The 15,290-nt window shown below is 38.6% G+C and overlaps 1 protein-coding gene and 3 pseudogenes across 1 annotated transcript; all 4 read right to left on the bottom strand.

Moving 5' to 3' along the window:
* Window positions 1-286: 286 nt before the first annotated feature.
* On the bottom strand, window positions 287-2,881 carry LOC129362403 (protocadherin alpha-C2-like). Its single transcript, XM_055033894.1, has one exon. It carries the CDS (start codon window positions 2,713-2,715, stop codon window positions 289-291), a length of 2,427 nt encoding a protein of 808 aa, XP_054889869.1. The 5' UTR covers window positions 2,716-2,881; the 3' UTR covers window positions 287-288.
* A 1,440-nt stretch (window positions 2,882-4,321) lies between these two features.
* Window positions 4,322-6,874, bottom strand: LOC129362718 (protocadherin-10-like; annotated as a pseudogene).
* On the bottom strand, window positions 6,848-10,622 carry LOC129362727 (protocadherin alpha-C2-like; annotated as a pseudogene).
* A 1,001-nt stretch (window positions 10,623-11,623) lies between these two features.
* Window positions 11,624-14,301, bottom strand: LOC129362725 (protocadherin alpha-C2-like; annotated as a pseudogene).
* Window positions 14,302-15,290: the final 989 nt, after the last annotated feature.

The following is a 15,290-nucleotide window of genomic DNA, read 5'->3' as shown; positions in this document are numbered from 1 at the left end:
ATATATTTTCTCTTTTTTTTCGTACATTGCGCAAATACATAGACTTTTGTCTAATACAGATCACTGAGATTTGTTCAGTTCAAAATTATCTATTTTTCTTGTAGAACATAAATTTTGAATTTATAAAATTTTACAATTTACGTAGAACTTCTATAAAATATATATTCCTCGAATAGCACATGACAAAAATATTTTGCTGACATTCATGAGATCAGTATGTGTAATCAGCAGCAATGTGTCGATCTACTTTAAATTAAAGTTACATGTCTGAAGAGTATAAGTGATAAGTCACATCATGTGTCTCACCTGCAGAGTAGAAGCAGCAGAGTCACTAGTCTCTGACAGTCCTGTCCCTCTCGGGATGCTGGACACGATGTATCTGGAGCCCTTTGGCACAGGCTGTCTGACCACCAGCTTTCCTTTCCTGGTCTCTGCTAGAAACAGACTGTACCAGTAGGCATCGTTGGAGACCAGAGTGGAGTCTGCGATGGTGGAGTTCCTCTCACTGATCACACTGTTCCTGCTGGGAGGAGCAGTTTTGCTGGCTTTGGGTTTCTGACACTTCAGCACGATGGTGACCAGTATGGTGATGAGCAGGAGAAATGACACCGAGGCCAGACCGATGACCAGATACAGGTTGATGTCTGAAAAGATGTCGTATTCCAGAGGCATCTCAGTCATGTCAGAGTAGGCCTTAACATCAGTCTCCACTGTCAGCAGCTTGATGGTGACTGTAGCAGAGAGAGCAGGCTCCCCGTTGTCCTTGGCAATAACAACCAGTCTGTGGTGACGAGAGTCTTTGTAACTGAACATCCTCATAGTCCTGATCTCTCCGTTGTATTGGTCCAAGCTGAACAGGGAAGCATCAGTTACCTGCAGAAACTGGTAGGTAATCCGAGAGTTGTGCACAGAGTCTGTGTCTAAGGCGATCACTTTAGCCACCAGGGATCCTTTATCAGTGGATCTGGGGATCTTCTCCTCCACCACTGAGCCGTGAGCGCGCCAAGGAGAGACAATAACTGGAGCGTTGTCATTTTGGTCAACAATGATGATGTGGACGGTCACATTACTGCTGAGAGGAGGAGAACCAGAGTCTCTGGCCTCAATGTGGAAAAGAAACTCTTTCTCAATCTCATAGTCAAAGGTTTTCAGTGCATAAAGATTCCCGTTCTCTGGATTGATGGAGAACAGCATAGACATGGAGGTGTTGGCAATCTCCTTCTCTATGATGAAATAAACTAGATACTGGTTTTCATGGAGGTCAGGATCAAATGCAGTGAGTGAGCTGAGCAAGGAGCCAGGTGCGTTATTCTCCATGACACGTATGGTATAAAATGACTGGGAGAACTGAGGAACATTGTCATTAACATCCAGCAGCTCCAAAGTCATAGTTTCATTGTCAGACAGAGGAGGAGACCCTCTGTCTGTGACAGTGAAGGTGACTTCATATTCTGGGACTTTCTCTCTGTCTAATGGCTCTGACACCACTAACTCATAATAATTATCAGAGGACTCCCTCAGTTTGAAAGGCATCTTCTCTGGAATATGAAGATCAACCTCTCCATTATCACCTGAGTCTTTATCACTGACACTAACTACAGCTATCACTGTGTCTAGCTCTATGTTCTCACTGACTGGACTCTGAAATGATTTAATTGATATTTCTGGATGGTTGTCGTTCATGTCTTCAACCAGAATCTTTATGGTACATTGTCCTGATAAACTGTTGGCTCCTTTATCTGTTGCTATGACTTCCATGTCATAAATCCTAAAATCTTCATAGTTCAACATTCCTTTTACAGTAATTTCGCCTGTTATTGGATTCAGATTAAATGTTTCTTGCGTTTTCTCTGATGTGTATAAACTATATGAGTATGTGATGTCGGAATTTGATCCGTCATCTAAATCCGAAGCATTTAAATCAATAACAAGACTTCCAATTGGAGAATTTTCCATTACTTTGACATTGTAGGCTGCTTCGTCAAATGTAGGTGCATTGTCGTTTGTATCCAAAACATGTACGAAAATGTTGACAGTACCAGATCGCGCTGGTGTTCCACCATCTACGGCTGTAAGTATTAAATTATGATGTTCCTTCTTTTCACGATCTAAAGTCTGTATTAGAATCAAATCAGCGAATTTTGATCCGTCTCTTCCTGTTTGAATTTCGATGTTAAAATATTCACTTTCACTTAAATAATATGTTTTCACGGAATTTGTTCCAACATCAGGATCCACCGCATTACTGAGAGAAAACCTTTCTCCCTTTGCCGTCGCTTCGGATATATCTAAATGAATGGCGTCTCTCCGAAAATGCGGGGCGTTGTCATTCATATCTAGTACTTCTAACTCTATGTTAAATATCCGTAATGGGTTTTCAAGTGTTATTTCGAGTTTAAGGAAACAGGAGGAAGACCACTTAGTTGTGCAAATATGCTCCCTGTCAATTTTCTCAACAATATACAGCTCGCCGGTCTCTTTGTTCACATCCAAATATTTTTTGTTAGCGATTATGTCAAGGCGCATCTTTCTCTTTGTTAGAGTTGCTACGTCGAGGCCGAGATCGGCAGCGAGGTTTGCCACAACTGTTCCTTCTTTCATCTCTTCCGGCAAGGTGTAATGGGTAACTGCGCCTGATATTTTGCGAACGATTAGGAAAGCAATAAAGAGCAGCACGTACCTGTGCAGATAGCCCTTTGTTAAAACCGGACTCATTGTAAAATTCAGGATAACAGCAAATAATCAAAAAGAGAAAGTCAGACAGTCAGACAGTGAAAATGCTCCTCTGCCATCAACCCGACACCTTTAAAACGTTTTAAATCCAGGCAAAATACAGGAAAACGGCGACGTCTTTCACTGAGCGACGTTTCAGCACCACGGAGCTGTCCAGTCTCTGCACGAACATGAACACGCTCCGACAAACGAGACCTCCTGGATGACGTTCATAAGCTGAACTTCAAGAAAGAAAACAGCGCCACCACTTAGAAATCACAACTATGTGCTTATATTGAAAGTTGAAAAATGTAATATTATTATATATCTAATAAAAAGATATGGGAAGCAAAGTCTCAAAATATCCTTCAATATTGTGATTATATTTCTTTTATGTGGTAGGTCCTCGACTTTACTTGCAAAAATCAAAAGAACATTTTCAAATTCTATGTTAAATAATGGTCCTTATAATTTTCTTCCATCCATCCATCCATCCATCCATCCATCCATCCATCCATCCATCCATCCATCCATCCATCCATCCATCCATCCATCCATCCATCCATCCATCCATCCATCCATCCATCCATCCATCCATCCATCTCGTATTTCCCTTTGGTTTGAAGTATATGAGTGTAAGGTGTTGTCTCCCAGTCATTAGTCAAGTTGCTTATAATTCATGGACAATTTGCAATTTAATCCTAATAATCTTTCATAGACGTGTGAATGAAATACATATTGCCTGGTGAAATATTGACTGCCTTTCTAGTTTAAATATCAAAGAAATACAAATATTGCATAGAGACAAAATCATGAATAATTTTTTCTCCTGCAATGTTGTTTTTGGTAGTAGCAGTAATATTGATTTTTGTTGATGATGATAGTAGTAATACGGAATTAGTACTTAAATTGAGCATTATTTTCATTTTAAAATTGTAGTTTATTTAATAAATAAAAGCATTTTATCAAGATAATGTTATTGATCATTGGTAAGGATCTACAGGAAAAGTATATCTTGATGTAACTATATAAATGATAAAACTTTCGAATAGAATTTGCAACACACTTTGTCTAAGCAAAGCAATAAATCAAAGTGATAATTATAGAGTGAATAAAATATGGTTTGGATGTGAGTAAGGGTTTATTTTTCAAATAATTAATAAAATGCTGCATAAAAGATGTGACCATACGTTGCAAATGAGTCCTGAATTTCCATTTCTGTTTTGCAATTCTAAAGAGACATATGGTGAATAAAAATCTAACGTTATGTTAATATATATACAATGTGAATAAGATCGAATTACCTAAAACAATATATAGGGACTAGAATTTCTTTTTTTTTTTTTTTTGCTAATGGTATTTAAAAATTCTTGGGATATGAAATACAAAATATAATAATAAAAAGTTGAATTTTAAAGACTTAAAAATATACTATGTAATAATTTGATCTTGAAACTGATTAAATTTCAAAATCAATTTTTTGAAATTGATCTATCTATTTCAAAAACTTGAAATTGAAACTCACATTGAGTTTGAAATGTTAACACATTCACATTTCAAACTCAGTGTGAAAGAAAACCAATAAAAATAAATGTATCTTCCTGACCATTTATGAAATTCCTACCTGCAGAGTGGAAGCAGCAGAGTCACTAGTCTCTGACAGTCCTGTCCCTCTCGGGATGCTGGACACAATGTATCTGGAGCCCTTTGGCACAGGCTGTCTGACCACCAGCTTTCCTTTCCTGGTCTCTGCTAGAAACAGACTGTACCAGTAGGCATCGTTGGAGACCAGAGTGGAGTCTGCGATGGTGGAGTTCCTCTCACTGATCACACTGTTCCTGCTGGGAGGAGCAGTTTTGCTGGCTTTGGGTTTCTGACACTTCAGCACGATGGTGACCAGTAGAGCAGGAGAATGACACCGAGGCCAGGAGACCACAGGTTGATGTCTGAAAAGATGTCGTATTCCAAGGCATCTCAGTCATGTCAGAGTAGGCCTTAACATCAGTCTCCACTGTCAGCAGCTTGATGTGACTGTAGAAGAGAGCAGCCTCCCCGTCCTTGGCAAACAGTCTGTGTGTGAGTCTTTGTAACTGAACATCCTCATAGTCCTGATCTCTCCGTTGTATTGGTCCAAGCTGAACAAGGAAGCATCAGTCACCTGCAGAAACTGGTAGGTAATCCGAGAGTTGTGCACAGAGTCTGTGTCTAAGGCGATCACTTTAGCCACCAGGGATCCTTTATCAGTGGATCTGGGGATCTTCTCCTCCACCACTGAGCCGTGAGCGCGCCAAGGAGAGACAATAACTGGAGCCTTGTCATTTTGGTCAACAATGATGATGTGGACGGTTACTGCTGAGAGGAGGAGAACCAGAGTCTCTGGCCTCAATGTGGAAAAGAAACTCCTTCTCAATCTCATAGTCAAATGTTTTCAGTGCATAAAGATTCCCGTTCTCTGGATTGATGGAGAACAGCATAGACATGGAGGTGTTGGCAATCTCCTTCTCTATGATGAAATAAACTAGATACTGGTTTTCATGGAGGTCAGGATCAAATGCAGTGAGTGAGCTGAGCAAGGAGCCAGGTGCGTTATTCTCCATGACACGTATGGTATAAAATGACTGGGAGAACTGAGGAACATTGTCATTAACATCCAGCAGCTCCAAAGTCATAGTTTCATTGTCAGACAGAGGAGGAGACCCTCTGTCTGTGACAGTGAAGGTGACTTCATATTCTGGACTTTCTCTCTGTCTAATGGCTCTGACACCACTAACTCATAATAGTTATCAGAGGACTCCCTCAGTTTGAAAGGCATGTTCTCTGGAATATGAAGATCAACCTCTCCATTATCACCTGAGTCTTTATCACTGACACTAACTACAGCTATCACTGTGTCTAACTCTATGTTCTCACTCACTGGACTCTGAAATGATTTAATTGATATTTCTGGATGGTTGTCGTTCATGTCTTCAACCAGAATCTTTATGGTACATTGTCCTGATAAACTGTTGGCTCCTTTATCTGTTGCTATAACTTCCATGTCATAAATATTGAAATCCTCATAATTCAACATTCCTTTCACAGTAATTTCACCTGTAGTTGGATTCAAATGAAATGTTTCTTGTGTTTTCTCTGATGTGTATAAACTATATGAATATGTAATTTCCGAATTTGATCCTTCGTCTAAATCCGTTGCATTAAGATTTATAACAAGGCTTCCAATTGGAGAATTTTCTAGCATTGTAACTGTTATGCCAGCTTTATCAAACATGGGAGCATTGTCATTGGTGTCCAAAACACGAACAATAACACTAGCTGTGCCAGACCTGGCAGGTGTTCCTCCATCTACCGCCGTAAGTATTAGATTATGAACTGCTTGCTTCTCACGATCTAACGTTTTTTTCAAAATCAAATCTGCAAATTTGGACCCTTCTCTTCCACTCTGAACCTCGATGCTGAAATATTCACTTTCGCTCAGATGATAAGTCTTCAGTGCATTAGTACCAACATCCCGATCAACGGCATTGCTTAAAGAAAACCTCTCCCCTTTTTGCGTCGCTTCTGAAATATCCAAATGTATGACGTCTCTTCGAAATTGCGGGGCGTTGTCATTCATATCCACAATTTCTACTTCGATATTAAAAATACGCACTGGGTTGTCCAATGTGACTTCCAGTCGCAGGTAACAAGACGATGATGACTTTGTGGGGCAAATGTGTTCTCTGTCAATCTTTTCCAGAACATACAGTTCACCAGTCTCTTTGTTCACGTCCAGATATTTCTTGTTCGCGATTATGTCAACTCGCATCTTTCTCTTTGTTAGCGTTGTAATGTCCAGTCCGAGATCTGCGGCGAGGTTCGCGACAACCGATCCTTCTTTCATCTCCTCGGAAATAGAATAATGAGTCACCGAGGCGGATGCGCTGCGAAAGGCGGTACAAAGAAGAAGAAGAAGCGCCACGTACCTCCGCAATGATGTCTTTGTTACAATAGGAGCCATTTTTGATATAGATTAAAAACACTTCAGATGATAAAACACAAGTTTCCTGTGATTATGAACGTTTTCTCCGTAGACATTAACTGGACATTTCCCAAAAATGTAGGTTAAGTCAAAATGCAAAAGATTGTGACTTCATTTTCAGAACAGCGTTCTGGCACCACGGACTTCCACAGTCTGGACACAATGACGATCAAATCATAAAAGACCACCCCCGATGACGTTTGCACGCTTTGATTTTAACTGCAAAATAGCGCCACCATTAAGATCAGAAAAGAAAACAAGAAAACGTCGTGAAATATAAGCCCAAGAAAATGAAGCAAATAAGGTGTTCGTTAATTAAATATAAAACATAGTCGCAAGTTAATAAAATATAACACGTTAAACCAGTGTCGTGTTTGAGAAACTGATGTCCATTTTCAGAATATTGTCATTTTAAATCCAGTTTAATTGTTTCGACTAATCAAGTCCTATGTTCTTGTTTCATTGCTATTATCTGAAAGAAAAATAAAATCATGTGAAGCACCGGTAAAAAGTGTATGTTTCGTATTTAGATTAAGAAAATAGAGGTTTTAATATTTGTTGTACATTAATAAAATTCTTTTAAAACAGTTAATAACTTCAATACTTTCTTGTTCATGACAGCGGACGGAACGATGGGCTGAGTTGCAAGTGACTCGTGGATAACATAAGAGTTCAATAATTAATTGATTAATGACAAACTATAAATACTGCATTACGGTCTTACGGTAAACGGTCATAACTAGGTCTTGCCAAATGGCACATAATGTTATAAAGAGAAATTAGTGAAATAATGACCCTTCAGAAATAAGTGTATGTTTTTAAAAGATTGAAATCGTAGGACAAAATAAAGATAGGAATATGTTACATATAATATGTGGTAGGACAAAATATTCTATCAATGAAACTATTTCTTATCTAAAATAGTTTTTTTTTCTGAGAAGATGCATATTTATGTTGTGTACTTAGATAACTGAGAGAAAATATATGTACATTATCACACAAAGAATGTGGAAACATAATCAGAATTATGATTTAATTATAAAAAATAATTGTTTTTGCAAAAAAGCAAATAAAGAAAATTAAATAAAATAAGAAACATAAATATTACTTTCAAAATAAATTGCACTGCATTGTTTATAAAGTTAGTAACATTCTTGGGGCAACTGAATATTTAATTCAGAAAATGTGGTTTCCTGTTTTTAGTAGGTATGTTTGGAAAAAAAAGTTTGTATGACCACTAAAAAAAAAAAATCTAAAACTAAATGATAGTTCAGTTGTAGATTTAAAACAAATAATATGTATCACACATAATCCTACCTGCAGAGTGGAAGCAGCAGAGTCACTAGTCTCTGACAGTCCTGTCCCTCTCGGGATGCTGGACACGATGTATCTGGAGCCCTTTGGCACAGGCTGTCTGACCACCAGCTTTCCTTTCCTGGTCTCTGCTAGAAACAGACTGTACCAGTAGGCATCGTTGGAGACCAGAGTGGAGTCTGCGATGGTGGAGTTCCTCTCACTGATCACACTGTTCCTGCTGGGAGGAGCAGTTTTGCTGGCTTTGGGTTTCTGACACTTCAGCACGATGGTGACCAGTATGGTGATGAGCAGGAGAAATGACACCGAGGCCAGACCGATGACCAGATACAGGTTGATGTCTGAAAAGATGTCGTATTCCAGGCATCTCAGTCATGTCAGAGTAGGCCTTAACATCAGTCTCCACTGTCAGCAGCTTGATGGTGACTGTAGCAGAGAGAGCAGGCTCCCCGTTGTCCTTGGCAATAACAACCAGTCTGTGGTGGCGCGAGTCTTTGTAACTGAACATCCTCATAGTCCTGATCTCTCCGTTGTATTGGTCCAAGCTGAACAGGGAAGCATCAGTCACCTGCAGAAACTGGTAGGTAATCCGAGAGTTGTGCACAGAGTCTGTGTCTAAGGCGATCACTTTAGCCACCAGGGATCCTTTATCAGTGGATCTGGGGATCTTCTCCTCCACCACTGAGCCGTGAGCGCGCCAAGGACAGACAATAATTGGAGCGTTGTCATTTTGGTCAACAATGATGATGTGGACGGTCACATTACTGCTGAGAGGAGGAGAACCAGAGTCTCTGGCCTCAATGTGGAAAAGAAACTCTTTCTCAATCTCATAGTCAAATGTTTTCAGTGCATAAAGATTCCCGTTCTCTGGATTGATGGAGAACAGCATAGACATGGAGGTGTTGGCAATCTCCTTCTCTATGATGAAATAAACTAGATACTGGTTTTCATGGAGATCAGGATCAAATGCAGTGAGTGAGCTGAGCAAGGAGCCAGGTGCATTATTCTCCATGACACGTATTGTATAATGACTGGGAGAACTGAGGAACATTGTCATTAACATCCAGCAGCTCCAAAGTCATAGTTTCATTGTCAGACAGAGGAGGAGACCCTCTGTCTGTGACAGTGAAGGTGATTTCATATTCTGGGACTTTCTCTCTGTCTAATGGCTCTGACACCACTAACTCATAATAGTTATCAGAGGACTCCCTCAGTTTGAAAGGCATGTTCTCTGGAATATGAAGATCAACCTCTCCATTATCACCTGAGTCTTTATCACTGACACTAACTACAGCTATCACTGTGTCTAACTCTATGTTCTCACTCACTGGACTCTGAAATGATTTAATTGATATTTCTGGATGGTTGTCGTTCATGTCTTCAACCAGAATCTTTATGGTACATTGTCCTGATAAACTGTTGGCTCCTTTATCTGTTGCTATGACTTCCATGTCATAAATCCTAAAATCTTCATAATTTAACATTCCTTTTACAGTAATTTCACCTGTAGTTGGATTCAGATTAAATGTTTCTTGCGTTTTTTCTGATGTATATAAACTATATGAATATGTAATATCAGAATTTGATCCTTCATCTAAATCTGTCGCATTGAGGTGAATAATTACACTTCCAATAGGAGAATTTTCCATTACTTGTACATTATAGGATGCTTTATCAAATGCAGGTGCATTGTCGTTTGTATCTAAAACATGAACAACAATGCTAACGGTACCAGATCGAGCCGGAGTTCCTCCATCCACCGCCGTTAATATCAGGTTATGAAGTGCCTGCCTCTCTCGATCTAACGTCTTTTTCAGGATCAAATCGGCGAATTTTGATCCATCTCTTCCGGTTTGAACCTCAATATTAAAATATTCACTTTCACTCAAATGATATGTTTTTAGTGAATTGGTTCCAACGTCTTGATCAACCGCGTTGCTCAGAGAAAATCGCTCTCCCCTCGGCGTCGCTTCGGATATGTCTAAATGAATGGCGTCTCTCCGAAATTGCGGGGCGTTGTCATTCATATCTAACACTTCTAACTCTATGTTGAATATCCGTAATGGGTTTTCCAGCGTTATTTCCAGTTTTACATAACAAGAAGATCTCTTATAGCAGATGTGCTCCCTGTCGATCTTCTCGACAATGTACAACTCACCAGTCTCTTTGTTCACATCCAGATATTTCTTGTTCGTGATGATGTCAAGGCGCATCTTTCGCTTTGTCAATGTTTTAACGTCCAGGCCAAGATCAGTAGCGAGGTTGGCGACGACTGATCCTTCTTTCATTTCCTCTGGTATGGAATAATGAGTCACCGAGCTTGATGTTTCACAAAACACGGAAAAAAGAATCGCGAGCAGCACGCACCTCGCCAGTGAGTTCTTTGTTAAAACGGGATCCATTGTCACCTTCAGGTTATCAACATTGAAATAATGAAGTAGCTGGCGTTTTTCTGCGATGCTCGATTTATTTTTCGGAGCGCTTCGATTCACAGAGTCTTAGGAATATTCTAAAGGAAAATAAATAAAAATAGCAGGAACTACATTCTCGTAATGGTGTTTCAGCACCATGGAGCTGTCAGTCTGTAGGAAAACGTTCCGGTAACAGCGACCTCTTATAATGACGTTTTGCACCCGAATTTCAAAAAACAAAACAGCGCCTCCCTTCTGGTGTAATCAAACACAAATATATAGAATTAAACTTGTGAAAATTGTAACATATTTTTAAAGTAATGCCATAGCATGATGGAAAAGTAAAATGTCCTAAATATTTAAATTTCTGATGCAAAACTCATTAATTTGCAGTCGTGTGATATTTAAAAAATATTTTATGAAGTATATATCAACACTACTATTATTATTATTATTATTATTATTATTATTATTATTATTATTATTATTATTATTATTATTATTGCTGTTGAGACAAACTTCAAATATATTCAAGAGTAGAATTTGATTTCTTAAAGGTTTTAACAAATTAATTAAATTGATTATGTTTATTACATTCTATAGTTTTTTCTCTGACACACATCAGAAAAGTTTTTAGGATTTTTTTGCAGACTGATTGCAACACTGTAAATACTATCTGTATGTGTGGATATTGAATTGGATAAACTTTTTAAAGTGTGTTTAAAACAAATTTAAGAAATGTAGGGACGAGAGTCAAGTTAAGTTGTCACTAATGTTTATTTTTTGATTAATTTAAAAAAGCCTCTTAAGAAGATTAATTGTTACATATAAATGTAAAGTTTAAATATGTATTTAAATTGCTTTTGACTCAAAGCATATGTTTCGTTCTCTTTACCTTTCTTGTGAGGTTTGAATGTGTTCTGAGACGGTTTGATAATTTTCAAAATGCAATAATTTTTCATACTCATACTTTTTTGATGTATTAAAAGTAATGATTCATTTTTCTTTTTGTGTTGAAAAAAAACATTACTGTGATATAACATTCAGCACTTAAAAATTGGCTACATAAACTTGAAATCCCATCATTAAACAAGACGTTGCTGAAAACAACTACTATCAAAAGTGAGAGTCAGTACTCTAGTATATACAAAAAATGGCACTGTAACTGTCAAAAAAATTTATTTGATATCAGGAAAAATATATGCTTGATGCCATGAAACTGAAAAGAAAGATGAATTATTATGTTCTGCACTCCTACCTGCAGAGTGGAAGCAGCAGAGTCACTAGTCTCTGACAGTCCTGTCCCTCTCGGGATGCTGGACACGATGTATCTGGAGCCCTTTGGCACAGGCTGTCTGACCACCAGCTTTCCTTTCCTGGTCTCTGCTAGAAACAGACTGTACCAGTAGGCATCGTTGGAGACCAGAGTGGAGTCTGCGATGGTGGAGTTCCTCTCACTGATCACACTGTTCCTGCTGGAGGAGCAGTTTTGCTGGCTTTGGGTTTCTGACACTTCAGCACGATGGTGACCAGTATGGTGATGAGCAGGAGAAATGACACTGAGGCCAGACCGATGACCAGATACAGGTTGATGTCTGAAAAGATGTCGTATTCCAGAGGCATCTCAGTCATGTCAGAGTAGGCCTTAACATCAGTCTCCACTGTCAGCAGCTTGATGGTGACTGTAGCAGAGAGAGCAGGCTCCCCGTTGTCCTTGGCAATAACAACCAGTCTGTGGTGGCGTGAGTCTTTGTAACTGAACATCCTCATAGTCCTGATCTCTCCGTTGTATTGGTCCAAGCTGAACAAGGGCATCAGTCACCTGCAGAAACTGGTAGGTAATCCGAGAGTTGTGCACAGAGTCTGTGTCTAAGGCGATCACTTTAGCCACCAGGGATCCTTTATCAGTGGATCTGGGGATCTTCTCCTCCACCACTGAGCCGTGAGCGCGCCAAGGAGAGACAATAACTGGAGCGTTGTCATTTTGGTCAACAATGATGATGTGGACGGTCACATTACTGCTGAGAGGAGGAGAACCAGAGTCTCTGGCCTCAATGTGGAAAAGAAACTCCTTCTCAATCTCATAGTCAAATGTTTTCAGTGCATAAAGATTCCCGTTCTCTGGATTGATGGAGAACAGCATAGACATGGAGGTGTTGGCAATCTCCTTCTCTATGATGAAATAAACTAGATACTGGTTTTCATGGAGGTCAGGATCAAATGCAGTGAGTGAGCTGAGCAAGGAGCCAGGTGCGTTATTCTCCATGACACGTATGGTATAAATGACTGGAAGAACTGAGGAACATTGTCATTAACATCCAGCAGCTCCAAAGTCATAGTTTCATTGTCAGATAGAGGAGGAGACCCTCTGTCTGTGACAGTGAAGGTGATTTCATATTCTGGGACTTTCTCTCTGTCTAATGGCTCTGACACCACTAACTCATAATAGTTATCAGAGGACTCCCTCAGTTTGAAAGGCATGTTCTCTGGAATATGAAGATCAACCTCTCCATTATCACCTGAGTCTTTATCACTGACACTAACTACAGCTATCACTGTGTCTAACTCTATGTTCTCACTCACTGGACTCTGAAATGATTTAATTGATATTTCTGGATGGTTGTCGTTCATGTCTTCAACCAGAATCTTTATGGTCATTGTCCTGATAAACTGTTGGCTCCTTTATCTGTTGCTATAACTTCCATGTCATAAATATTGAAATCCTCATAATTCAACATTCCTTTCACAGTAATTTCACCTGTAGTTGGATTCAAATGAAATGTTTCTTGTGTTTTCTCTGATGTGTATAAACTATATGAATATGTAATTTCCGAATTTGATCCTTCGTCTAAATCCGTTGCATTAAGATTTATAACAAGGCTTCCAATTGGAGAATTTTCTAGCATTGTAACTGTTATGCCAGCTTTATCAAACATGGAGCATTGTCATTGGTGTCCAAAACACGAACAATAACACTAGCTGTGCCAGACCTGGCAGGTGTTCCTCCATCTACCGCCGTAAGTATTAGATTATGAACTGCTTGCTTCTCACGATCTAACGTTTTTTTCAAAATCAAATCTGCAAATTTGGACCCTTCTCTTCCACTCTGAACCTCGATGCTGAAATATTCACTTTCGCTCAGATGATAAGTCTTCAGTGCATTAGTACCAACATCCCGATCAACGGCATTGCTTAAAGAAAACCTCTCCCCTTTTTGCGTCGCTTCTGAAATATCCAAATGTATTACGTCTCTTCGAAATTGCGGGGCGTTGTCATTCATGTCCAAAATTTCTACCTCGATATTAAAAATACGCACTGGGTTGTCCAATGTGACTTCCAGTCGCAGGTAACAAGATGACGATGACTTTGTGGTACAAATGTGTTCTCTGTCAATCTTTTCCAGAACATACAGTTCACCAGTCTCTTTGTTCACGTCCAGATATTTCTTGTTCGCGATTATGTCAACTCGCATCTTTCTCTTTGTTAGCGTTGTAATGTCCAGTCCGAGATCTGCGGCGAGGTTCGCGACAACCGATCCTTCTTTCATCTCCTCGGAAATAGAATAATGAGTCACCGAGGCGGATGCGCTGCGAAAGGCGGTACAAAGAAGAAGAAGAAGCGCCACGTACCTCCGCAATGATGTCTTTGTTACAAAAGGAGCCATTTTTGATATAGATTAAAAACACTTCAGATGATAAAACACAAGTTTCCTGTGATTATGAACGTTTTCTCCGTAGACATTAACTGGACATTTCCCAAAAATGTAGGTTAAGTCAAAATGCAAAAGATTGTGACTTCATTTTCAGAACAGCGTTCTGGCACCACGGACTTCCACAGTCTGGACACAATGACGATCAAATCATAAAAGACCACCCCCGATGACGTTTGCACGCTTTGATTTTAACTGCAAAATAGCGCCACCATTAAGATCAGAAAAGAAAACAAGAAAGTCGTGAAATATAAGCCCAAGAAAATGAAGCAAATAAGGTGTTCGTTAATTAAATATAAAACATAGTCGCAAGTTAATAAAATATAACACGTTAAACCAGTGTCGTGTTTGAGAAACTGATGTCCATTTTCAGAATATTGTCATTTTAAATCCAGTTTTAATTGTTTCGACTAATCAAGTCCTATGTTCTTGTTTCATTGCTATTATCTGAAAGAAAAATAAAATCATGTGAAGCACCGGTAAAAAGTGTACGTTTCGTATTTAGATTAAGAAAATAGAGGTTTTAATATTTGTTGTACATTAATAAAATTCTTTTTAAAACAGTTAATAACTTCAATAGACTTCTTGTTCATGACAGCGGACGGAACGATGGGCTGAGTTGCAAGTGACTCGTGGATAACATAAGAGTTCAATAATTAATTGATTAATGACAAACTATAAATACTGCATTACGGTCTTGCGGTAAACGGTCATAACTAGGTCTTGCCAAAATGGCACATAATGTTATAAAGAGAAATTAGTGAAATAATGACCTTCAGAAAATAAGTGTATGTTTTTAAAAGATTGAAATCGTAGGACAAAATAAAGATAGGAATATGTTACATATAATATGTGGTAGGACAAAATATTCTATCAATGAAACTATTTCTTATCTAAAATAGTGTTTTTTTTTCTGAGAAGATGCATATTTATGTTGTGTACTTAGATAACTGAGAGAAAATATATGTACATTATCACACAAAGAATGTGGAAGAACATAATCAGAATTATGATTTAATTATAAAAAATAATTGTTTTTGCAAAAAAGCAAATAAAGAAAATTAAATAAAATAAGAAACATAAATATTACTTTCAAAATAAATTGCACTGCATTGTTTATAAAGTT

The sequence above is a fragment of the Poeciliopsis prolifica genome, unplaced genomic scaffold, assembly GCF_027474105.1.
Source record: "Poeciliopsis prolifica strain line A6 unplaced genomic scaffold, Auburn_PproV2 SCAFFOLD009, whole genome shotgun sequence".
Classification (NCBI taxonomy): Eukaryota; Metazoa; Chordata; class Actinopteri; order Cyprinodontiformes; family Poeciliidae; genus Poeciliopsis; species Poeciliopsis prolifica.
The sequence above is the reverse complement of the archived record's forward strand: the minus strand, read 5'-3'. Positions and strand labels throughout refer to the sequence as shown.

Bases quoted from the DNA above. Each gene is read 5' to 3' on its own strand.
- LOC129362403 (XM_055033894.1), bottom strand. From the start codon at position 2,715: ATGAGTCCGGTTTTAACAAAGGGCTATCTGCACAGGTACGTGCTGCTC.